At 48.6% G+C, this 25456-nt stretch overlaps 7 protein-coding genes across 7 annotated transcripts; 6 read left to right on the forward strand and 1 right to left on the reverse strand.

Annotated features, from left to right (window-relative positions):
- Positions 1-965: 965 nt before the first annotated feature.
- On the reverse strand, positions 966-3216 carry GGS22DRAFT_91219 (terpenoid cyclases/Protein prenyltransferase). The gene is made up of 5 exons (XM_047968403.1): positions 2198-3216; positions 2007-2134; positions 1823-1940; positions 1440-1742; positions 966-1376 (listed from the first exon to the last, which is right to left on the reverse strand). Exons 1-5 carry the CDS (start codon positions 2935-2937, stop codon positions 1127-1129), a joined length of 1539 nt encoding a protein of 512 aa, XP_047821804.1. The 5' UTR covers positions 2938-3216; the 3' UTR covers positions 966-1126.
- Positions 3217-7247: 4031 nt separating this feature from the next.
- Positions 7248-10263, forward strand: GGS22DRAFT_154703 (uncharacterized protein). The gene is made up of 2 exons (XM_047960085.1): positions 7248-9914; positions 9966-10263. The coding sequence occupies exons 1-2, from the start codon at positions 7547-7549 to the stop codon at positions 10064-10066; spliced, it is 2469 nt and encodes an 822-aa protein (XP_047821805.1). The 5' UTR covers positions 7248-7546; the 3' UTR covers positions 10067-10263.
- A 2368-nt stretch (positions 10264-12631) lies between these two features.
- On the forward strand, positions 12632-13606 carry GGS22DRAFT_185354 (polyubiquitin; the record flags this gene model as incomplete). Its single annotated transcript, XM_047964312.1, has 2 exons — positions 12632-12869; positions 12927-13606. The coding sequence occupies 2 exons, from the start codon at positions 12632-12634 to the stop codon at positions 13604-13606; spliced, it is 918 nt and encodes a 305-aa protein (XP_047821806.1).
- Positions 13607-13989: 383 nt separating this feature from the next.
- Positions 13990-16898, forward strand: GGS22DRAFT_154709 (zf-UBP-domain-containing protein). Its single transcript, XM_047960086.1, has 2 exons — positions 13990-15097; positions 15147-16898. The coding sequence occupies exons 1-2, from the start codon at positions 14207-14209 to the stop codon at positions 16404-16406; spliced, it is 2151 nt and encodes a 716-aa protein (XP_047821807.1). The 5' UTR covers positions 13990-14206; the 3' UTR covers positions 16407-16898.
- A 511-nt stretch (positions 16899-17409) lies between these two features.
- GGS22DRAFT_154710 (uncharacterized protein) lies at positions 17410-20487 on the forward strand. Its single transcript, XM_047960087.1, has one exon. It carries the CDS (start codon positions 17818-17820, stop codon positions 20056-20058), a length of 2241 nt encoding a protein of 746 aa, XP_047821808.1. The 5' UTR covers positions 17410-17817; the 3' UTR covers positions 20059-20487.
- A 678-nt stretch (positions 20488-21165) lies between these two features.
- On the forward strand, positions 21166-23393 carry GGS22DRAFT_154712 (actin patches distal protein). The gene is made up of 3 exons (XM_047960088.1): positions 21166-21490; positions 21641-22128; positions 22202-23393. The coding sequence occupies exons 2-3, from the start codon at positions 21811-21813 to the stop codon at positions 22925-22927; spliced, it is 1044 nt and encodes a 347-aa protein (XP_047821809.1). The 5' UTR covers positions 21166-21490; positions 21641-21810; the 3' UTR covers positions 22928-23393.
- Positions 23394-23603: 210 nt separating this feature from the next.
- Positions 23604-25322, forward strand: GGS22DRAFT_91608 (peroxisomal membrane anchor protein conserved region-domain-containing protein). Its single transcript, XM_047968405.1, has 3 exons — positions 23604-23785; positions 23870-24189; positions 24258-25322. Exons 1-3 carry the CDS (start codon positions 23746-23748, stop codon positions 25017-25019), a joined length of 1122 nt encoding a protein of 373 aa, XP_047821810.1. The 5' UTR covers positions 23604-23745; the 3' UTR covers positions 25020-25322.
- The last annotated feature ends 134 nt before the right edge of the window (positions 25323-25456 follow it).

Here is a 25456-nt window from a genome sequence, read left to right on the forward strand (position 1 = left end):
GGTGATGCCAAATACTACCTCTCCTTGCTTTAGCTCGGAGATCGTTCTACCATCTGAAGCCATGGCCACCCAGGGAGGCCATAATGGAGACTGACACGTCAAGGACTTAATGTAGCCGTAAGAGTACAAGAGCGTTATGGGGGTGTACGTGTAGGGACGGGACGCGAGACGACCACACCATGTGGCCAACCCATCGATTCTGTTGAGTCGATCAGCACGTACAAAGCTCATGCAACTCTGCAGAGCGCCTCTCAACTACCACGGCGCGGTTGCCATAGGGTTGGGGATAATGGCCGCCCTCGTACGATTTATTAGTCTCCTTAGCCTTGACTAGAGCTGCCGTCTGCCGTCAACGTTCCGATTTGGACTACTTCAGATACATTCCAGTGGCGTCCTCCCGAGGCCTGGCAAGTCGGGTCTAACCCAGCTCCTGCGAGCCTTTGCCACTCTTCCGGCCAGCGTTGGCTCATGCTGCGTTCAAGCCTGCTGAATAAGGGTGCCGTTTGGCGTGTTAGACAGCATGACCGCATGCGGTGGAGAAGACAGATTAACGAATGCATTAGAATCCCTCTAGCTGGTTCTGTCTCACATCAATCGGGCGAACTTTCTCGATGAACCTTCCTGTATTACCGCTAAGGGTCTAACTGCTGATTGCAAAGTCCTGCAAAGTGCATGATACATCCTGTATAAAAGTGTGAAAAGGGTATAGTCAAGGTCTACGGGACCCTTCTTGTACAATGGGCGAGCCAATCTTCGTTGCCGAGCTTCTCGATGCACTTTCTTGATGTGTAACTGCGGAGGCATGCTGTCCAGTAAGGATAGGGGGGCAGCGATTAGCCATTAGCCATTACTCGAGTCCTTTTGTGCTCGGCATGCCCATCTAGGTAGGCAAGTTCACGCGTTAAACCGTATCGATCAAGGGGTAATTTGTCAGACTCATACAGAGCATGTTCGTGAACCGATGCTATATAACCTGACACGTGGGAAGCTATAATGCTGATACTCGCAATCATGGACAGAAAAAAAAGATCGAAGCATCGTAGGATTTCGAAGGAAAATTTCTGCCTTCCTCGTATTGGCCCGGCGTAGTGTCGGATAGGCCTCTTGATATGCGGCCACAAGCGGGTCAGAACCCCGGCTTCGATAGGAAATATGACATGATCTCTTTCCGTTTCCCCTCAGGTATAAAATATACAGGGTCGGTTGGGCTCACTCGGTCTTCCTCATCATAAATCTGGGGGTTTCCGTGGTGCGGCGAGACGTCATATTCCGAATGCGTCATCATCCCTTGACCATCCGAGGAAAGCAAACGCGTAACGTGCTGAGCTGATGAAAGCCCACTAAGTACGTAGCAGGTATGGTACGCATCAGAGGATCTATCGGTAGTTTTTTTTTTTTAGTGTATGCCTAAATTTTATGGCTGAAAATTAAGTACTTACTTGCCTGGCTTGTCTCTCATGCCACCTCTTTTAGAGGTCTCTTGCGCGCAGCAAAGTATATAACGAATAAGCCCTTCGCGACTGTAAAGATTATGGATATCAATGCCAGAGTTTTGAGTTTTGTTTACGTCGAACATAAGACTAGACGGTCCAGCAAGGCTGGCTTCAATTAAGGGCCAACAGCAACCAACCCAATGGCTATAACAACCATCAACGAGCTTATTCGTGCGACCACCGAGCCCACCTTCTGGGGCATATTGTCGTGACGATAGCCAAGAAATTAGCCTTGGGACGTCGAGGTATCTACGTTCAGAGTTCTAATGTGAGCCAAACCGACACCCCGTCTATCAAACTCCGCAGAGGATGGTTAGGGCGATACGAACCTGGCAAAGGTACGATGAGGAGCACCGAGGATTGCTAGACAGCCTAAGGCACAGAAGGCATAAGCTCCATGCGCTTCACCATCTGGTTGCGCCGAAATTCCGCCTTCGAAACTTTGACCTACATGGTCATGGTCAGTACAGAATATGGGTTTGAGTGAATAAATCCGTTGCTAGGGTCCCTTACATCGGCGTACATATTCTCCTAAACCAGAGAATAAGTTTGGTTGGTCGGCCGTCCAGGCCGGAGAGTCGGACGACAAGTCGAGAGGAAGGTTAAGTAGAGTAACTAATACGGCTGCGCAATAAGCTCCCCTAGAGACATCGTCAGTAACATGATGCATGGCCCGGAGCTTGATTCGGCTAGAGTCAATCTACCTTATGTCGACTTCACCGCCGACAGCCATCTGGAAACCTCCATCCGGCCGCTTCAAGGCACAGAGCCATTTCCAGAGAGCTCTCCGGTCGATGACCTCATACGCAGCTTCTCCCCCAACCACGGATAATGCTAAGATCATGCTATATGTGCATGCTAGATGGGATTCGTGACCGATACCTCCTCCGAACCCTCCGTTGGCGTTTTGCATGGAACGTGCCGTCTCAACAAGGGCATCGCGGTAACCAGAGACATCCTCGCCCAAGATAGCTAGGCCGTTGAGGGACCAGTAAAGCATCCAGGGCCTGCTTGCATCTAACGCTACATAACGGCCCGGAAGTCTTTCTAGGTGCTTCCGAAGAAACTTGATATGCCGTTCTCGAGCAAGGTGCGGTACGCCATACTGGTTATAATACATATTTTCAACCTCGGAAGTTAAGAAAGGCAAGCAGCTATCCACGGTCTCATTTTGTACAGTTGAAGTCTTGGTTGAGAGCGTATCTTGAATTGGGGGCGGACTTGAAAATAAAACAGGGATGTAAGGTTCCTGATCTCCGTGAGTTGTTGAACTGGCCATGGATGAAGTCATATTTCGATCCCCCATCCCATCTTGGTTATTCTGGTTATTCTGGTTATCTCGATTTGGGTAAGTAGGGTTAAGACGAAAGCTCAGCGACGCCATTGTTTTTCCTTTGTAAATATTTCGGCGGCGCGCTCGAGCAAGATTTGTCTTTATTGGCATAGGAAGAAGATGTGCTGCCTTCAATGTTTTTAAGACTCGAGTACGTGACTACTAAATGGTTACTATGGTGTATGTTTTCGGATGGTGCCGAATGAGAAATGGATTGGAATGCAGAGAAGCTCGGATGTTTTTCGAACTACCCAACTACGCTCCTGGCCTGCCGGTATATATCGGTAGGTATTATGTATGTCACTTTCGTAATGGAGAATGGAGGATGGGATAAAACGTGACTTGACCGATATTCGATAGCACATGAACAATAACTAAAGTATGGCACCGGCTTTGTAGTGTCTTAAAAATTTGGGCATCCGTCGTGTCACAATCGTCGAAACTCTTTTAACCTCGAGTCACTCATTCATACTAGTGCAAGTATGCCCTACTATTGGTCGGTTCTCCAAAGTTAGTATAATCGGGAAATTTTCGGCAATCCAGAGAACCAATCCCACCTTCCATCACTCGCTCATATGCCAGGTAGCTACGGGTAGGTAGGCATTCAGCTACGTCACAGGGTGTCAACTCGCAATTGCTTCAACTTTAATATAACTACCTTCCTGTCAGTGTTCATATATAAGTAATAGTGGATCTCATCTATAAGATACATATAAATGCGTACATAGGTAGGTATATTACCTACCTAACTACCCAGATGGAAATGCTCGGGCGAGTCGGGTGTCGCGCATCATTCACATACGTGGTGGTTTACATGTGCTCTTCAGTCACAATTCTATCTTGGATATCATGTTACATTCAAAAAAGCTTTGCGTTCGACGCCTGCAATTGGACGTCTCATAGAAGCTGAATGGAAACTTTCCCTGGACAATCATTGAACTTCAGCGGTTGGCTAGGGACGCGCTTGGACCCGCGGCGAGCCCGTGAAAGGTTAAGCATTTCCAATTCGGTGTCAACAGCTTGATCCGAATCATGTCAACCGCAGAAAGCTACCAGGCAAGTAATGATAATTATCGAAATCATTAGGAATGAGCCAGCACAATTCTATGCTAAGTCATTTCGCGATATATCTGACGAATGTGATAGTCAGACATAATGGGGCTGACATGATACGGGATGGACCTATTTTGCTCTAGATAACCGATAGCTTGTTGGGATGGACAATGTTGGCTGACAACAACGAATTCATAACCATCTCAAGATAAATGTCTCTCAAAAGATATTATCGTCGCACGAAATAAGACGCACACCGAAACGACCGTCGGCTTTAATATTTCGACTGGTGTCGGTTGTCGTTATATCTCATTTGAGACTCCATATATGTGATTGCTGACAGAGACGGAAGCGTCTGAGAAGTGTATGAAGTTCAATTTAAACGACGGGAGTGTAACCGTCCATGCGTATATCTGTATCTATCTACAGAGTACAGACCATTCGATCATTGGTACCACAGCATTCAAGATGACGTTTACCCACGACGTTGGGTTGAAGTATGTATTGTGTAGTTGTCATACAAACGGCAATGGGATTTGCCGTCCCCGGAACCGGGATAATATCTCACTTGTCTGCGTAAGCCTGTGATCTTGTACACAGTGATATTTGAGACAGGTCGGGAACCAGCAATTCTGAAGCTATCTCAAGTGGGAGAAAACTAATGGTGTCCTTGTAGGCTTAGCTTCGGTGAATGTTGGCCATTTGCAGTAATATGCAATCTGTTTCCAATCGGATGGTCAGCCCTGGAATATTTCCCCAGCCTCTCGTGGTCCAATGTCCACCAACCTCCAACTCCATGTTTTACCTCGTGTAGGACGGGTCCGGCAACAACATGGGCGTTCCTTCATTCAAAGATGCTTGTTGTACATATGAAATTACCTACGTAGCCAGGTTGGCACTGTTTACCTCCTACGATGAAGCGATTGATGGTACGGATCCGTACATATGGGTTGATTACCTGCTAAAACCTTGGCACTCCGCGAAAATACATACCCTAGGTACCTAGGTAGGTAGTAAGAAAAGCCTAGGTCGTCTGGTCATCCGAGCCGCGATTGGCAGGACATTCTATGAGATGCAATCGTCCAGTATTCATACGCAGATGAAAATAAGCTTGATGAGAATCAAACCCAAGTGTATGCAGTCAAAAGGAGGTCAGTTTGATGTCTTGTCAGGAGTAGCCGTTATGCCCCGGTATGCCCTTGTAGGTACGGCGGATAGTGGGTAGCAAACGTAACCAGAATCAATCAGCCACGATTTTACCGAATGTAACCAGGAAGCGTAATGGTATGTTTTGCAAGGTCGTAAATAGCGCGGCCTATCCTATCGGGGCCGTAGTATTGCGGGCGTGAGGGGATCCTTCGCCGCTGGCGCGCATACAATAGTAAGAACCTACCTCCCTAATAGGTGCCGAACATGATTGATGAAATCGCCGGGTGGAATAGCCTCACGACCTCGCAAATCGACGTGTGCATCGTGCCCGTGCGATCGGGTAGTTGATGGGTCTTTTGGTTAGCCTCAATCGTACCTGGCTTAGCCTCGTGGACCGAGGCATTGAGGCTCTTCTGTTTCAAGCATTGATCGAGAGTCAGGGCTTTTTTTGGAGGAGAACATGACACCATCTATCATGATAAATCGAGTAGGGACGGGACCAGAGGCGATTTTTATTTGGGTAGTAGGTTGGTTGGACGAGGGTTGGATTGGACAAGGTCAAAATGTAGTGTGTGAAGATCCAGCATATTCGAGTGGCTCATGTGCGAAGGGTATCACCATATCGTATATTCCGGTGCAGCTGACGGCAGGGTGATATGCACAGTAAAGGAGCCGGGGTGGACACTGGCGAGGAACTTTGAGGAACTTGGTGCAAGTCTGGTAAGTTTGGTAAATCTGCTGCAAATCTGCCGGTGACGGGGGCGATGTTCGCTCTCGCGCTCTCGGATTGTGGAGTATACCATATACTTGCTATGTGCGTTTAACTTGTTCCAGATCCGAGATCGTGTATTCTTCTCTCGATTCTTCGCTGGTCTTTTAGGGCAGAAAGCTGGCAATACCGCGATAGGTCCATGGAAGGTCCATGATAGACACTATTGAAGTGGCCGGCTTTTCCACCTCAGTCCACCTTAGTCCACCTTGACCTTGTCCTTGGCTGCTCAACACGTTATCCAGCACATCACTTCGTATCTACCTAGGTATGCTGGTGTATGCTGGTATGCTGGTAGTATGTCTTTTCCTTTTCCATTCTTTCCTTCTTTCTCGGTCTTCCGAGGTTCCAGCCTCAATTCCCGAAGTACACATTCGTACATACATATTAACTACCTACATATGTAGGCTTGCAAATATGTATGTATGTTTGCGACATACGGTGTTGCACTAGACGTCACGTAGAAGCTTGTAAGCTTGTAGGCATTGAAACAGAAATTGACTTAGCTCCTACACACATCTGCAGTGAGCCGTGAATGGTTGTCGCCATGTCATCATTCACCTTTTTAGTCTTTCACTGCCACTGCCTCAACTCTCAACATGAGATTGATGAATCCATGTGGAGTTGCAGTTGGATGATGGATCAACTTGGTTCAGACATTAGGGGACTTTAGGAACCTTGAAAGACTAAGACTGATAAGGGCGATACCCCGCCATTGATGCGCGGATGGTACAGTACACGTTGTACGTCGGTGGGTACGGTAGGTACGATGGTAGGTACGGTAGACGCTACTAGCGCTGCCTGTACGCTAAACCCGGGTGCTAGACAGCTAGGTCACTTAGTTCAGGTTAGTTGAAGTTTGCAGAGCGTTGGAGAGATCGTGAGCCAATGGTTAGGCGACTTGAGATTGTTTGCTGGAAACTTAAACGAACTAAGACCCCAAGGTTGAAACCCATCATCTCAGAATGCGATCTTTAGAGTAGGTACTATCATTGATGTAGGTAGGTGCTACCCATAGTAGTCGTGACTCGTCCACATAAGTTTAGAAAGGCTCAAGTTTGGGAAGGATGTGGTACTTGTACATAACCGCTGAAGTAACCGCTGAGGAGTACCTGGCAGCCTGGCAGCAAGCCCTGGAGGTTTCCTTCGATGTCCCATATTGTCCCATATGGGAAAGTGCAAACCAATCCAGTGCAATCGGTCGAAACTTCGCCCCCCTCTCTTGCCCCGCCATTTTATTCAATTCTTCATGTAAGTACCCACCACAGTGCGAATGTTCCCCAAGACAACTTGGTGTCCATAATGGCCTTAATGGACGGCTGGTCATTGGCCTCGTGGTTCGTCACCCATGTCCTATCTTGTATCGCCGTCCCATGATTCTTGCAGGACTGCCAACTCATGATTGGCCGCACAGCTGCATGTTGCAGGTGGAGCTGGGACGCCAGCGTTATTCTTCTCACCGCCAGTTTCCCGTGTGTCCTCGCACAATCTCATGCCTCCTCTCCTTAGCCTTCAAGGGCCTCTCCCCGTCGACATCCTCGATCTCACTCGACCATCCACCGCAAAATCTTACTTCCTCCACATCCAGGCTTCCCGTCCACCCCCCTTACAATCCCCAGAAGCTGCCCATCAGCGCCGCGAGGGAATTCTACGAAAGAGCGGTGTCGATTCTGCTTGTCAATAATACTAGCGGAACTCGTCCAAAATCCCCCAGTTGAATTTCCTCCCTTTTACTGACTTCTGACGACAATGACCCTCGATTTCAATGCCGCCGGGGGGGATGCCTTGTTGGACTTGACCACTTTCGACCAGCGGGAGCGTTATCCGTACACCACTACAGCACCCAGCACCAATCCCGCTATATCGGCTACAGCAATGGCTCCTACTCGTCCCTCGGCTGCCTGGTCGGTGCCTCTTGATATGGCAGCTCCCCAAAACCCGAACTCGAGCAATGTACCGTCTCCTGTCGAGTCTCAGGCACATTCGCAGTCGCCTTCGCAGCAGAGCGCGAGTCCTTTACAACACTCACCGTACCAAGGAGCTCCTCCGCAGACCCATTCTCCACAGCTTTTGACGGACTGGACGCTACTACAGCACCAGCAGCAACACCCGCCCGTTCAGGATATTAGCCATTTTATGCAAGAGAACCAAGCATTGATACCCTTTAACTCATATATGAATTACCAGTCGAATACCATTGGTTATCTGCCTTCGACTACCCAGGCAGCGCTGGAATCCGCAATCCCGATAGATCAGCAGGGTTTTAGTAACGTTTCGCCCATCGACGATTCTCGTACTATGCAGCAGCAGTGGGATGGCATGGGAATGGGAAATTGGCAAGATTTTGGTGCTTCGTTGCAATTTCCATCTGACGGACTTCCGCGATTTGGAAGCTTGGGAAGCCAGTCTCCGACCGGGACTTATTTAGAAGTATTGTCACTCCCGGGATCTAGCGACAACGGCTGGACTCAAGTCGATATGTACCAGAATTACGATTCCTACCAGCAGGCCCAAGCCCAGGCCCAGAATACGGCCATTTTCAATCCCGGCCAAACATTGCATCTGAGAACAAATTCGGACGCCTCCCACTCAGACGGAAGCGGTCAACGCACTGACTTCAGCAGCAGTAGTTTCGAGGATATCTCCTTCAATTACTCTCCATTTTCCCCGGAGTCTGATACCTATTCGGACCCCGCAAATCACCGGAACTGTTTCCACGGAGAGAGCCATCATACTCACGAAATGATCAGCCCCGCTGCCGTGGTCGAGCCGGTGCCCATTAAATCTTCAACCTCGAACCGACCTAGCCCTGCCAGCGGTTCCGGTGTAGCGTCACCGACCCATAATAACCCTGCTCGCCGAAACTCGGGTCCTAAGAAGAACCCCAATGCTGTCCAGAAGTCTACTAAGTCGGTTATCAGGAGGACATCCAATGGAAAGAAGGACGGTACTGTTGAGAAGAAGGTGGGCCGACGGAAGGGTCCTCTTCTTCCTGAGCAGCGGAAACAGGCCAGCGAGATCCGAAAGCTCCGAGCTTGCCTTCGATGCAAATTCCTTAAGAAGACTTGTGATAAGGGTGAGCCTTGCGGTGGCTGCCAGCCGTCGCATGCTCGATTATGGCAGGTTCCTTGCACTCGTATTGACATCAAGGACATTGGATACTTCATGAAGGACTGGAAAGCGGACTACGAACGACATCTCAGCCGCGGCGTTTCTGTGTACAATGTGAAAGGCTTTGCTCCGAAGGAGACTCTAATGTGGATCACTCATGGTTATGGATTTTGCCTGCCTGTGCCCGTTCGCGAGGTTTACGTCGCCGATGAGAGCTGTTTCCAGGTTGACTGGGTCGAGTCGTATCAAATTGACCAGGAACCAATTGAATTTGAACTTAAGACCGAGAGACTTGACGTTGGCGAAGGCGGTATCAGCTCGGATGCTCTTGCTGAATACCTAGACAAGCATATTGAGAACGGCTTTGAGAATTTCATTGATGACCATTTCGAAGGAACACCTTTTATCACGGAAATTCTCAAGACCGCTTACCGCTTCTACACCAAGGAGAAGTTGCCGGTTCTTCGTAAGGCTTTGAAACTCGTGCTGGCCTACAACCTGACCATGCACATCACATTGGTTGAGCAGCAAGGCTCGGAGCAAACGATGGAAGGTCAAATTGACGACGAGGACTCCAAATACTTCGGCAAATACGTAGCCCCCGTTATGATTAACTTCCAAATTAAGTGTGCGATGGCGGATATGTGGCGTGAGTTGCAGAAGGATATCCTGGAGGAGCTCTCGGCTCTCTACTCCAGCGTGTATAGCGGCGATCGCTTGAAGAACTGGCCTACCATCTTCATGCTAGCTTCTATACTTTTGGCTGTGTGGGAGGAGATGCAATTCGATTGCCATTACCGAGTACCTGACCCAGTGGCAGTTGAGAAGTTTTGCTCTGATATGGAGAGCACCCCGGTCGGTGTCATTACTGGCCTGTTCCACGCTATCTCGCAAAAGCTGCCCGCTTTGATTGATTGGGACACGGAGCGACATGGTCACCTTCTAAACAACAATGTGGCCGTATGTGAAGCTATGACCGAAGTGCGACAGCATGTCCTGAAGCATGGTAAGAAATGCGTACCTTGGGAATTGTATACATTTACTAATTCGACAATAGAGTCTTACCTGAGGACAAGGAACACATCGAAGTTCGATAGATACGACTTTGATTCGTTATCCAACAAATTCTTGTCGAAGTTGGTTATCAAGGCCAACTAGGCGTCTCATTTACGTCCCGATCTGGATATGGGATGACGATACTTACAATTTAGAAATGCCTGCACTGTGAAGCAATGGCCAAAAATGAATTTTCTTGGAATGTCTTTTTTTTTTCTTTTCCTTTGTTCAGATTGACGGGAACATTTAGCGATGGCGTTGTTTGTGGAAATGATCTTTATCATGACCTAACATTTACCATTTGTCACTACTTATGGTCCAACACATACCTTCATCTTCTTTTCTCTCACTTTTCGGCTGGTCACCGCCACTCGACGCATGCGATGCTTTACGCCATGTTGCTCCGAATTTACGACCTTTTTAACGGCTTATTCGACGAATGTATGACTTGGAATTATGTTGATCGTTGTCACGCGCAAGCACCTAAAAGCGGTTCAATGGATCATGTTTTTTACGATGTGGGAAGAAGCTATGGATTTCACGCGAACACATATGCGGTTACGTACAAGAGCATAGAATACATGAATGGTATTAGGCATCCCATAGACCCTAAACGGTCTGGAGCCTCTTGATGAATTACTAGATGGGTGGATATAGGGGAGTCCATCGCTCTCAGCGAGGAATCATGATCGCGCTCTCGTTTGTATCACTGTAGGACAGGAAAAGATACAGACTCTAAAGGATAATAAATACGTTTTCATTTGATGATTATACTTAGCGACCGTCTTCGCGACGATTTTGGGATGTACCTCGTCTGATGGAACACAGTTGTTGCACGGCAAGCCTCTCATGCAGGCGCCGCAAAATATTACCCTAAATTTACAAGTGATGTGCGTATCCGTAAGCGCCATAAGAAATTGGATACAACGTCATATCACCAAAGAACTGAGCGTGGCCGCTATCGCTCCGCATCTCTTGTCTCTCGTCGAATGACGAATCACTCATCTCATCTGTCTTACCCTCAAACACACGGACGGAAATGCAGCTATCCTCACACTGTAACAGTTTTATAGTTCGATGCAGGATTATAGCTAAAGGATTCGTTCGTCGGTATGAGGCTTGCACTTCAGCTAGCTAGTTTACCGAATGAAATCCGTGATCGGGCAATCGATTGTGATACCGAAGTTCATGTTCATACCGAAGTACCGGCGAAGTATTTGAGTCTTGGATGTTGCCTGCTTTTAATATGCAGTCTCCTACCATAGACTTATCACTCCCAAGGTCAAGTCGTTGGATTGGTGGCTTAAAAGGATTGATAGTGATATGACCTTGATGGTTAGTTGAATTGAATGACGTTGTTTTATTGAGGCTGGGCTGGTTGATATTATGGATGTATATCAGGGATTGAAACAACCCCACTCCCACCGGATGAGCCGGTCTAATTCTGTGATACTTGCGGAGAGCAGGAACTGGTGGCGTTGCTGTGGACTAGATTCACGGCATTATTGACATTAAGGACATTGAGGAGTGCTCTTTCTGGTGTTGCCGAAGCAATGCTACCGCTGCATGCGGGAACTTGCCCAAAAGGAAGGAACAGGGCAATCAGGAACAAGCGATGGAAATGGCACGATATCCCAATTCAGCGATCAGCGTAGAGTCTAGAGCTGGAAGATGTTCGGCTCGCTCCGGAGATGTTGGTCTCGGAAAGGGGAAGGGGCAAGAAACGTGTGCGCGAGACCCGCTACAGATCACATCAATGATCCAGACAACCAATACAATAATAAGTCTGTTGAGAACGTAGGACAATTGTAGTAATATGGCTTCTCTAGTGTATTCTTAGTGTGTATGGATAGTCGAAGATTTATCGTCTATGTTGCCAATTAATACCTCTAGTGTCTTGTATTTGAGCATTCCCCGTTTTCGCCGTCACCTTGTGATTGATCCTTATCTGAACAGTTGCACCACATGACGTATGTAAGTGTGTAGATAGGACGATAACGGTTACAGCGTAGGCAAGTCCATAGTCATCAGAACACTCAGGTTGTGTGCAGGGCCAACTGCGTTGATTGATACAGTACAGAATACACTTTCCTTTAAATTTAGGTAATTACGTACCTAGGTAGAGTAGGTAGGTTCCTGCATCTGAATAGTTATCAACTCCTAAGAAGCTGACGCGACTGCCAATTCGTGGCTGGGTGAACAAAGCTGGGCAGTAACGAAGTCTCCACAACCTAGGATTAGCAAGCAGGTTTGCCTCTTTTGTATGTAGATTGTACCTGCCCCTTCCTGGGACTTCGCATAAGGACCAGCCACTTCTAGGCGGTTTCCCCCGCTATCAGTGGTAGCTACCGATGATTCACCTCTGGATTAAGCTGGTTTTATGAGACGTAATTGGTCCGGGCTTATCCCACCTCCCCACCTCTTTCCCTTTCTTAGGCCTTCCATTCAAGAGTCACTGCGCCTCAGGTGTCCGTGTGCGTTTGCCGCTTTCCCAAACCTATTTGAAGTCAACTCTGCCAACTTTCGGTCACCTTTCTCTTTCTTCTTTCATACAACCCAAATCTCTCATCTCACCGCGTACCTCATCAACTTCAAATCGTCTACTGGGCATCCCGTAGATAGTCTCTTAAAACACCTTCACTGTATCATTCATCAGCACCCAACAAGATGCAGATCTTCGTCAAGACCCTCACTGGCAAGACCATCACTCTTGAGGTCGAGTCTTCTGACACCATCGACAATGTCAAGTCGAAGATTCAGGACAAGGAGGGAATCCCTCCTGACCAGCAGCGATTGATCTTCGCTGGAAAGCAGCTCGAGGACGGTCGCACTCTTTCTGATTACAACATCCAGAAGGAGAGCACTCTCCACCTTGTCCTCCGTCTGCGTGGTGGCATGCAAATCTGTAAGTTCTTATCAAAGAAATATCTACATTAATTCGGTTACTAATAAACTGAAATAGTCGTCAAGACCTTAACCGGAAAGACGATTACCCTCGAGGTCGAGTCCTCCGACACCATCGACAATGTGAAGTCCAAGATTCAGGACAAGGAGGGTATTCCCCCGGACCAGCAGCGCTTGATCTTTGCGGGTAAGCAGCTTGAGGACGGTCGAACTCTCTCCGACTACAACATCCAGAAGGAATCCACTCTCCACCTGGTCCTTCGTCTCCGTGGTGGAATGCAAATCTTCGTCAAGACTCTTACCGGCAAGACAATCACCCTCGAGGTTGAATCTTCGGACACCATTGACAACGTCAAATCGAAGATCCAGGACAAGGAGGGAATCCCACCTGACCAGCAGCGACTTATCTTCGCCGGCAAGCAATTGGAGGACGGCCGAACCCTAAGCGACTACAACATCCAGAAGGAGTCAACCCTTCACCTTGTTCTCAGACTTCGTGGTGGTATGCAGATCTTCGTCAAGACATTGACTGGCAAGACCATCACACTAGAAGTTGAATCTTCGGACACTATCGACAATGTTAAATCGAAGATTCAAGACAAGGAAGGTATCCCCCCTGATCAGCAACGTCTTATCTTTGCTGGTAAGCAACTGGAGGATGGTCGCACTTTGAGCGACTACAACATCCAGAAGGAGTCTACGCTCCACTTGGTCCTCCGTCTCCGTGGTGGACAGTAGATGCTTGACGATGGCGGAAATAACGACACTTGCACGAATCGGCGTTAATGGTTTCGGCCCCAGATAGGGCCTTCGTGGTTTATTGCATCAATGGACATATTACAGTGGTCTACAGATAGTGCATCATGATGAATTTGATGCTCGGGACTAATATACTTGCTATTGCCCATTGACAATGATATTTGAAACGTGTTTTTAGTCTAGTGACCGTTTTATGTGTAAAGTTGCCTAACGATTAGTGGCTGTGTCCGCTGTGCCCGCTGAGCTTAGAACGTACCGTGCTACGGTGAGTTTTATTAGTCGGAAACCCACCAGTAGCTTCCACGTAAAAGATGCTAAACGAATTCAACAGAACAATCGCGCTTTTCCATATAAACTTGTCGCATCCCTAAGCTCATATTATTATCAAAGCGGACTTTTACCTGCTAACTTTAACAATGGGAGAAGTTGCCAACTATTACAATCTGCAACAAACATTCCTGGTTTCATTTAGTTTGCGAATTGCAGACATTCTTCCGCCACATGAGTTGGCGCAATTCCCAAGATATGCCTACGGTTAACTTACTCGAAGAATACTATACACTTCTAAAGAGTTAGGCCATGCCTGCATATTATTATCATATTAAATTTGAAACCTATCCTACGCCGACTCCAACTCCACAAAGGAAAGGAAAGGTATCGCAATCATACGAGAGTCCTATTTGGCAGCCGAGAGAAACTTCGAATATATTCGACAACCTCCCGTCGCATTCTCGACCACAGACGGCGGCCGCGCTTCACGAGTACAAAGTATCGTATGGCCCACAGCGACATCAGACCCCGCCTGTCCATGCAAATGTCAACCCGAGTGTTATCGATTGCGGCGCCCCTCGACCACTTGAAGCTCAAGACGATCGCAATATCATACGACTTAGCGAGAGACAACACCGACAACGAACGCTCAGCTACCCGCCTCCCCAATCATATATTGCCATAAATCCGCAGACTGCAGTTAAGGACTGGAGATTCGGACAGCTCCGGGTCGAGAGCATTGACGTGGACGGCTACGAAGGTATGCCGACAACATCTGCAGCGGCGGCCGCTGTCGGCCCCTCTATGGGAGGTGCTGGCAAGGCTACGAAGGCAAGATATGTTCCGTTGACTACTTCGAAGAATACCGAATTAGGTTGGGGTATCGTTCATCTATACCGCGAAGATACAGAGAACTCGGAGCTTATGGTGTCATCTGATCATATAGCTGATGGAGATGAAGAACAAGACGGGGCACAAACCGACTGCACAACAGTTTGTATTCCGGCGGTTCCAAGCTATCTTTCCCCAAGCGATTTTCTCGGTTTTATGGGTGACAAATGGAGGGATGAAGTTAGTCATTACCGTATGGTCATGACAGGGCGGATGAACAGATACCTTGTTCTCATGAAGTTTAGAGAGAGTAAGCTGGCGCAGCTTTTTAGGCGCGTATTCGACGGCAAGGTATTCAATAATGTTGAGGTAAGACCATGTCGAAAAATATGACATACTAGATACTAACACAATGTAGCCGGAGACGTGTACCGTCGCCTTCGTAAAATCTGTTACCTTCGAGAGTCCAACTGGGTCGAATGGCAGTTTTCCGGATCTTAGCCATGATCCATTTACGCCATCCACTTCAGCAACGTCGAACTCACTTAAACCCTTCCCACCACCAACACCAAATTTAATCGAATTACCTACTTGTCCCGTCTGTCTAGAACGAATGGATAATACTACAGGTTTATTAACAATTCCTTGCCAGCATGTATTTCACTGTTCATGCCTGCAGAAATGGAAGGGATCCGGCTGTCCTGTTTGTCGACATACAAACCCGACACCACCATCCTCCTCCTCAAATGCTCATATGTCAACTTCCCACGACCCTAATAACCCATATACCCAGCCTTTCGGTTCGCGTGTATCTAATCTGTGCTCGGTTTGTGATTCACCTGATGACCTCTGGATATGCCTTGTCTGCGGCAACGTAGGCTGCGGACGATACAAAGGAGGTCACGCAAAAGAGCACTGGAAGGACACGGCCCACACGTTTTCATTGGAGTTAGAAACACAGCATATATGGGATTACGCTGGAGATATGTGGGTACATCGCTTAATTAGGGACAAGGGCGATGGTAAGGTCGTTGAATTGCCTGGTCGTCAAGGAGGGCCCTTAAGACCCGATGAGCTTGAAGATCAGGACGTTGTACCTCGAGCCAAGCTTGAGAGTATCGGCATGGAGTATACTCATCTACTCAGTAGCCAGTTGGAGAGTCAACGTGTCTATTTCGAAGAGATGCTCTCGAAAGCTGCAGACAAAGCAGCTCAAGCATCAGCAGCTGCGGAGAAGGCCGCAGCCCAAGCGTCACAGGCATTGAAAGAACTAAAAGAACTGAAGGCTGAACAGCATCAACTACGCACCGAGGCAATACCGGCACTCGAAAAGGATTTAGAACGCGAGCGCAACCGCTCAGTCAAATCAACTGATCTTGCGCGAGGGTTAGGAAAGAGCCTCCAAGAGGAGAAGAAGGTGTCAGAAGGACTGATGAAGCGAATTGAACATACAAATAAGGAGCTCGAGAGCCTAGGTGAGCAGGTCAAAGCGTTGCAGATAGAGAACGCAGATCTGAAGGACCAGAATCATGACTTGACGATGTTCATTTCAGGTCAGGAGAAGCTCAAGGAACTAGAAGCTGAGGGTAAAGTTGAAGAGGGCGAGGTTCAGGAGGGAAGTGTTTCCATACCCGAGGACAGGAGACGGCGGAAAGGAAAAGGCAAGGGCAAGAATTAAACCCCTTATCAAGCTCCGAGAGACATCCATTGCCCCCTATACCGGTATCATCGGTAATAGATAGCGGTTTGCTGTCATCGGAGACGCATTGGAGACGTATCAGAGACGCACGGAATCAAACGGAGACCATTGCGACCCGAGACAAATTGCTAGCGTGCGTAATGCAACGCCCGTCAAGAGAGATTAGGGAACCTAGAAGTGCAAAAATGATGTGCTCAGTTATGATATAAAGCTTGGATACGAGTGCTCAAGGATGCTTTATCGCCGCTACGAATCCATTACAAAACTGCAACTGTGCGGCACTGAGATATCTATATGGTGCACGCTCCAGTGGCGTTCGATATGCAGCAGCGCAATTCCGGTTTGATTAGGTGTATGTCTCGCATTTCGTATCAGTGTCTATGATTGCCACATATTACATAGTATATTCTTCGACCTGCATGATCCAGGCATGGCTTATATGGAGCTGGCTCTGCGATCTGTGTGATACCCAGTCGGATAAGTATAGCACTCAACAAAATGCTATCTAGCCTATGCTATGGGACAGTGTTTCTGAAATAGGATTCTTGAGTGTAGATGAATTAGATGAATCCATTCCGTTGGGAAGGTTTTTGGTCCAATAGCGAGTGAGGCAGAATATCATTGATGGGGAGAGGAAGTACCCAGATAGAAATGGTACATGTCTTGAGATGGATATGCTTAGAATTATGCTATGTATCTCCACTATTCCTAGTACCTCGGACGAAATACTACGTAGCACAGGAAGGATTCCCCTCGGCCCCTCATCTACCTAGGTACTAGGCTGCTAGGTACGTAGGTGTGGCGCCCAAACTCTTTCTTCTTTCCCTGACATTTGCCAAGATTACAGTTTCTTCTAGGCTGCGCGGGCTGGCAGGGTTTGGTACCACGCGCTGTGGCTGCAGCTTCCTGATGCGTATAGCCAGGTAGTGCCTGTAATTTGGCCTGTGATTGACGAGTCTTTTTTTTCTTCTCTAGAGTCTGCGCTAGATCTACATAGACTACTACATAGACTACACCTCATCATTCATCATTTCTTACCTGGGATGACGCTCATGTTTGCTCGCGTGCTAGATCATTGATAACTATCTCTCTTTAGCTTACTGACTAGGCCTCTTACTAAATTCCTAACAATCCCCTCTTCAAGCTTGACAGCTAGCTATTTTAAACGCTTACGATATCCCTCTATCTACAATTCCAATCCTTTGGAACGTGATAATCTCGCGATCTGCGAAGATTGCGCGATAACTCCGTAGCACCTGTTATTGATCGAACGGATGGACGGCTGTCGCAGCAAATAAATACGAGAACGTAGCCTATGGATTAGGCATTATCGCGAAATCCTTTCTCCCACTTCTCACCTACTACACCAGACGTCCCCGATTCCGCAAAGATGGCTGACGGCCAGTCTACCGAGGAGCCACCTCCTTCTACCGTCGCAAAACCGAAGCCCCATAAAGAAAAGGAGCTATATCCTATGTCAGATTGGAAATACGACGCCTTCCTACATACCTTCTCCGTCCTAGTCGACTTGTTCTTCCGAGAAGTCCACCCCCGAGGTGCGTGGCGAGTACCCCGGACCGGTCCCATCCTTTTCGTTGCAGCGCCGCATGCGAATCAGTTTGTCGACGGTTTAGTCCTACAGCGAACCTTAAAAAATGAAGCAAATCGACGTGTTGGTCTTCTGATCGCTGAAAAGTCTGTTCACGGCTTTATCGGCTGGGGATCTCGTCAAACCGGCTCTGTTCCGGTTGGCCGAGCTCAGGATAAGGCGAAACCAGCGTCGGGTCTCATCTACCTTCCCGACCCTATCAACGACCCGACTCTAATCCGGGGCGTGGGCACTAATTTCGAGAAGGAAGCTGAAGTTGGTGGCATGATCTTCTTGCCCTCCGTGAAAGGACAGTCAGGTAGTTCGGTCGACATTTCGAAAATTATCGGCCCCGAGGAAATTCGCATCAAGCGACCATTCAAGGCAAAGGTTCCGTTACTTCAACTGACAGGTCGCGATGACATCGACGAAAAGGGAAGCTTCACCAACAAGGGGCTTAACGGGATTCAAGATGGTTACCCTGGCACCAAATTTAAGATCGCTCCCCACATTGACCAGACCGAGGTCTACAAGGCTGTTTTCAACCGTTTAAGGTCGGGCGGTTGTATTGGAATTTTCCCTGAAGGAGGTAGCCATGACAGAACAGAACTATTACCCTTAAAGGCTGGTGTCGCAATTATGGCGTTGGGTACGCTAGCCGAAGATCCCGATTGTGGCCTTCAGATTGTTCCCGTCGGAATGAATTACTTCCACGCCCACAAATTTCGATCGCGGGCAGTCGTCGAGTTCGGAGCGCCCTTCCAGATCCCAAGAGAGATAGTTGAAAAGTACAAAAATAATGAGAGGAGAGATGCGATCGGCCAGACGCTTGATATGGTTCACCAGGCCCTAAGCGCCGTTACTGTATCATCTCCGGATTACGACACTCTGATGTGTATACAGGGGGCCAGGAGACTCTACAACACTGGGAAAAAATTGCCGCTACCCATGGTTGTAGAACTCAACAGGAGATTAGCTGTTGGCTTTTCTAAATATAAGGACGACCCACGCATCATCGATTTGATGAACAACGTTAAAGAATACAACAAGCAGCTTCGCTACCTGAATATCAGGGACCACCAGGTTGCCTACGCCAAAATGACACTCCCAGTAGTAATCGTCACTCTTCTATACCGCATCGCGAAACTCATTGTCCTCTCCATCGGCGTCATACCCGGCCTTTTCCTATTCGCCCCAGTCTTTGCCGCCTCCAAGATTATCAGCCATAAGAAAGCGAAAGAAGCACTGGCAGGTTCGTCAGTCAAGATTCAGGGTCGGGATGTCATGGCAACTTGGAAACTCCTCGTTGCCATGGCATTTGCTCCTGTCCTTTATAACCTATACTCCATGATTCTCGCGGTTAAGGTATACCAGGACCATCTATGGGGCTATGTTCCGGATTGGGTGCCTTTCTGGTTAATGTTCGTTGGCGGCTGGATCGTCTTCCCGGCCATCACATTTGCGGCCCTGCGGTTCGGTGAGGTCGGCATGGATATAGCCAAGTCACTCAGACCTCTCGTCCTGTGCATCAGCCCAACATCTAGCTACAGTATTCACAAACTTCGGGAACGGAGAGCAGAACTATCCAAGAAGGTAGTCAAGGTTATTAACGACCTCGGCCCTGATATGTACGAGGACTTCGAAACAACACGGCTTGTCCCAGATCCGTTACAGGCAGACGGCGTACTCAGCCTCAAGGAATCGGAGAGGGCGGCGGAGCCAACCCCCCCAGACTCCCCCCACCTGTCTAGAAAGAACACGACGCGCTCTAGCCAGGCGATCCCGCGCAACGAGTCGTTCAGCAACATCGGAGCCATCGGCATGTTCGCGACGCGACCGCCGTCGCGCTCCCGCAGCAGGAGCAGTAGTTCTGGGGGCGGGTTTGGGTCAGGTGGGTTCCCGGTCTCCGGGTTCACGGCGCTGGACACGAACGAGGGGTTCAACGAGGCGAGCACCAAGATCAGGGCGGCTATGAAGCAGAGGGGTGAGCTGAGGCGGCGGAAGAGCGGGCTTTCGTCGGATGGTGAGGGGAGTGAAGCTTAGGTTTGGGGGGTAATGCTGCGTAAGCAGGGTGGGGGGAGAAAAAGGAAAGGGGAGGATAGTGAATGAATAAGATGTGATCCGATGAGATGAAGGGGGAGGACACTTGTAACCTGGAAATGTAATCTACCTAGGATTGATAGATAAGATGGCTCGCGTTGGATTGGATGGGCTGTGGGGAGGGAAAGAACGAAAGGAAGGAAGGAGTTGAGTATGAGTAGCTTTGCCTATGGGATGGTATGGTTAACTGTAATGTCATAATGCCAATATTATATATGTTTGAATTTGTTGGTTGTGTTTCTTGTGAGGATCTTGGAAGGGGAGGGAAGTGATGTTGGGGATGTGTGACTTGATGGGCAATACTGTGGATGCACGTTGTAGTGGAATAGCCAATTAGGACTCAAAGTGAGTAATATCTCGACTCTGGATGGCAAACCCCGTAATATAGTTATATGACACTAGCAAACGTGTTACATCTTGACATTAACAGCTTACTATACGTGTCCGTTCATAGGTTTATTCTTCTGACCTAAATCTACGATTTCATAGGACTCGTCCGGACGGCGGACGAGTACTAGGCATGCACCCTAGCAGTCAGGGGTTATGTGTAATCAGCTTCGGTGAGATCTGATAACTTTCAGAAGCGAGATCCACACATCCTACTCACGGAGATCATTTCGGCATGTCTACCGGTTTCACTAGGTATGTGACTTGAACTGATCTCCGACTTTTATCATAGCGTCTAAGGCGGCATCTTGCCGTGACGGCCGTAGGCTTACACATGCTCATACTGCGCTTAATGGTAGCTATGTACGTGTGTGTTTAAGGACGTTTACCTAGTGGGTACAGACTATGCTCTTTTTGACATTGTCAACGGGATATAGCCTTGATGCCCAATAATGATGCCATCGAATAGATATGAAAGACGCAAGGTCAGATTGGCAGATTAGAGGGGACAAGGGGGTCTATTTTCGCAGCTCTGGGGATCCTTGGAACCAACGCGCGGCGCCTCTCTCTCGGAAAACCGAAGACTTTCTCCGTGAGGCAGGGCACTTAAGACCGAGAGACGTGCCCTCTTTTGTCCGAGTCTGATACCCCGTCGACCGAAGGAGGTATAATAGGTATAATCGCCCATCTCGAATAGAATTTCTTCTAATTTCGTGTTTGTCATCTCCTTGTCATCCCCAAATTTTTTGGTTTTGGGCTTTCGCTCTTTCGATCGTTCGACTCAGGAAACGGCCGAGGCTTGTGAGAAGGGGAAATTGTTTGCTCGTTTGACTGATTGTGGACTTACGGTATCTATGATACATAGGTACATCGGTTTTTAGCACCCGATAACATTGTGGTTAAATCGACATATAAATCAAACGATTCAGTTCAATCAGTACCTGCCTACTTATTCAAGTTCTATTGGGAAAGAACAGAAGTCAAAAAGGTATGCCAAGTTTCACCCCAACCTTTTCTATCTCTAGCTCGTCGCCTGTCAACCATACTTTCGGGTCGTACCTCGCGCTTCCCCTGATTTTTCTCCCCTGTCACCCCACTTACCATTTCCGGCCGAGACTAACAATGAGCCTCGGATCAGATAAGGAAATAAGGAAATAAGTCCGCCATCACCTAGGTGTCCGGTACCTAGTAGCTACGAAGTCTCTCTTGGCGCTATCGGCTTTACGACCCACGAATTTCTAGGGGTGTCTAGAAAGGGGAGAGGAGAAGAAGAAGAAAAGAAGAAGAAGAGGGAGAAGAGAATAGAAGATGGCGGCCGCAGGTCTAATGTCAATATTCGGCGGGGCGCGGCGTGTGCTAACGGGCAGCGCACGAGCGTCGGATTTGTTCCAGCAGACACACGCCACAGTCGACGGCGAGGAATGCAAGCACGACTGCGACAGCTGCACGGTTAAGTACCCGCGCCACTTCAAGGTCGAGGAGTCGCACCCTCTCTACGGAAATATCAAGCCGTGGAGCACTCACGTGCTAGTCGCGACGAGCAAGTCCGACTGGAGCAGACATGTCGAGGACGAGAGAGGAAGTGTGATGGAGGCGTTTGGGCACGCGAGTAAGCCTAGCAATGGGGTATGTTCTCTCTATTCTCTACTTTGCATATACAATTCATATCCAATATATCGATACTAACTCTCCGAACCAGCGTCTCATGCTCTCCGCCTCCAACATGCATACACCGAACAACCGACCCGATTACTCGGAGCCGACAACGCTCCTCGTGCTCCCCGCCTTCACCATCGTCGAGAACGTAACACCGCCCGCCGTCCCCTCCCTCATCAACAAGTACATCTCCAAAGCGCCCACAACATCCGACCCGTTGGACCCTCTCGCGCTCCCCAAAACCATATCCTCATCCCGCAGCGCCGTCGGCGACATGATCGCGCGTCCGTGTCCGCACCGCGCCGTCGTCCTCCTCTGCTCCCACCGCACCCGCGACGCGCGATGCGGGCAAAGCGCACCTCTCATAAAAAAAGAGCTGGAGCGTCACTTACGCATGCTGGGGCTAGACCGGGACCTCGACGACGAGCGCGCGGGCGGCGTGGGGATCTACTTCGTGAACCACGTCGGCGGGCACAAGTACTCGGCCAACATGATGATATACCGCCGCCCCGACGCGTTCGGCATCGACGAGGTGCAGCGCGCGAAATTGCCCGCGGGCCAGGAGCCTGAGATCGCGAAGCCGGTTGTTGATGCGGAGACGGAGGAGGCGAGGGATGTTGGCGCCGCGCAGTGTATTTGGCTCGCGAGGGTTAGGCCGGAGGATTGTGAGAATATTGTGAGATACACGATTTTGCAGGGGAAGGTTGTTAAGGGGGATAAGCAGCTTAGGGGCGGGTTTGATCGGGGGACTGGGATGATGAGTTGGTAGGGGAATTACCTAGTTTATCTCTTGATGATGGAGATGAGACTAGAGTAGGAAAAGGAAGAGATGAAGGTGGTTATTGCATTTCCCGTCATCATATTCCTAGGTCATGAGATGGGATTCTTGGCGGTTCTTTTTTTTCACTTTTCTCTTTGAGCATGATATGATTGATGGGCTGGCGTGTGGTTCTCATGGTAATGAGATGGAACGGAATGGCATATGGGAAATACACCTTCAGAAAAGAGACTATTTACGGTTGTTTCGTCAGTGATGCTTTACGAACGGATGGTCTTCTAATACACCTAGAGTTTAAGTCGAAGGCGCTGCAATAGAGAATTGAATCCTTAGACTACTTAACAGATTAATAAAGCAGTCACGGTAGACTTTATGATTTTCCAAGTTTAATGAAGTAAACGTGCTTGACGTGTGAGTTGCTCTGATTAATCGAGTATTTCGAATATTTTCTATGCTGTTAAGAGCATCTTAAGACTTAAGTTCAGGTTAGGATCCATGCTGTAAAGGCGGTACACCGTTATAGGTTAAGCACGTGATATTGAGTTATGGAATTACGTAAGTCGGTTTAAGTAGCGGTGCGAGCGGCAGCCGCTTGCCTCGGTCCATTTTGGGTCGGCAGGGGCTCGTCATTGGATCATGGCACTTACCAATCCTAACGCGACAACTTATAATTTCCAATCTTTCAATCCGTCCGATGTCCCAACTGTAATTGCACGTAGCACTTTGCACACGCTCCAGTTTATCAAACTAACCGTTATTCATCATTCCATCGTCTAATATGAATCATCGCTGAGAACTGTATACTAATCATGGCAATCCGGGAGGACGTTGTAGCCTCTGCGATATCTTGTAAGTCTTTAACCAGCCACTTTGTTTTGATGGTCTTTGGAAACCGAGAAGTAGATTATTGCTAACAATATCAATCAACATCAGTCTTGCAAGATCCAAACGTAGCATCGTCGCCCACAGAGAACAAATTATCCTTTCTGCGATCAAAACATTTGACACAAGAAGAAATTGACGTAGCATTTGCACGAAGTGGCTCACCGTCCGACTCTTATTCAAACTCAACACCACCACCGCGATATACCCCAGCCCCGGCTCAACGTCAACCACAATATGGCCAATATCAAACTCAACCTTACGGATGGGAAGCCCCTCCGCCAGAGCCCCCTAAGAGGGACTGGCGAGATTGGTTCATAATGGCTACCGTAGTAGGCGGAGTCAGTTATGGTTTATACTTCATGAGCAAGGTAAGAACTCATACAATCCAATTCACATTATTTAATCGATTAGAGAAGCTAACTTGACTCAATAACAGCGCTACATATACCCTCTTGTCTCACCGCCAACACCAGAAAAGCTAGAGCAGGATAAGACGAATGTTGATGAGCAGTTCGAAAAGGCCTTCGCAACATTAGAGCAACTAGCGAAAGACACAGACGAGCTAAAGGCTTCGGAGAAAGAACGAACCGAAAAGCTTGATAAGGTTCTTGACGAACTAGACACATTCATGCGAGATACAAAGTCTGCTAGCAGACGGCATGAAGACGAGACGGAGAGGTTACGGGAGGAGATGAAGGGCCTCAAGAGCATTATTCCTAAGTCCATCGCGGCCAACAAGGATTTCACGGATAACAGATTGAAGGATATCACCAACGAGGTCAAGAGTCTCAAGTCACTTATCAGCCAGCGAATGAACAACTCAGCCCCTACCCCTACACCCTCTCTTAGCATCAACCGCGCAACACCGCCAGTACCAGCTATTAGCACTAATGGCTTCCTACTACCCGCTGGTGGCAACATTGCTATGCCGAGCGGCCCCTCGACCCCGGGCATCGACTTCATGGCTAAGGAGATCGGTGATGCGAAGCAAGCATTACGCGAGGAGAAGGAAAACTCATCTCCCCCGAGTGGCGCTAGCACGAGCAGCAGCCGACATGATTACTTATCGGCGCTGGGCGACCGCAACAGCCCGTTCGGTACTGGATCTCCCGCCACACCCAAGGCGTCGATCCCGGCATGGCAGATGGCGGCGAGTGGAAAGGGAGATGGGCAAGGAGAGGCCGGGAGCAGTTCTTAGCTTTTAAGCACTTGAGTTATTAATAAGTATGCATTAGTTGAATCAATCGGCGTTCTTTTGACAGGGAGTTATCTTTTGTAAAAGGAAAGGTGGCCTAGGGCATGCTACATTCGAAGGCCAACTCCATTCGACGTGACGGGCAGGGGAGCGATGGGCGAGAGGAGGAGCGGGGAGGAGGGTAACGTATGTACGTTTAGGACCGGTATAAATGAGCCTAATAACATAACTCAATAAAGAGGCTTAATAGCGTTCGTTTGACTTTGCATCCTTGGGCTCGGTACTATAAGTAAATACACGTTGACTTGCTGGATCTAAAGACGAAGTTGACCGCCTAGTCCAAAATACGTCTCTTGGGGTGTTTCGAGCTCAACGGTTTTCATTTACCAATCACATCAAACCATAGCTACACCCCGGATTGGTATCTTGATACGACCGAA

Source organism: Annulohypoxylon maeteangense (genome assembly GCF_022496945.1).
Source record: "Annulohypoxylon maeteangense strain CBS 123835 unplaced genomic scaffold GGS22scaffold_3, whole genome shotgun sequence".
Classification (NCBI taxonomy): Eukaryota; Fungi; Ascomycota; class Sordariomycetes; order Xylariales; family Hypoxylaceae; genus Annulohypoxylon; species Annulohypoxylon maeteangense.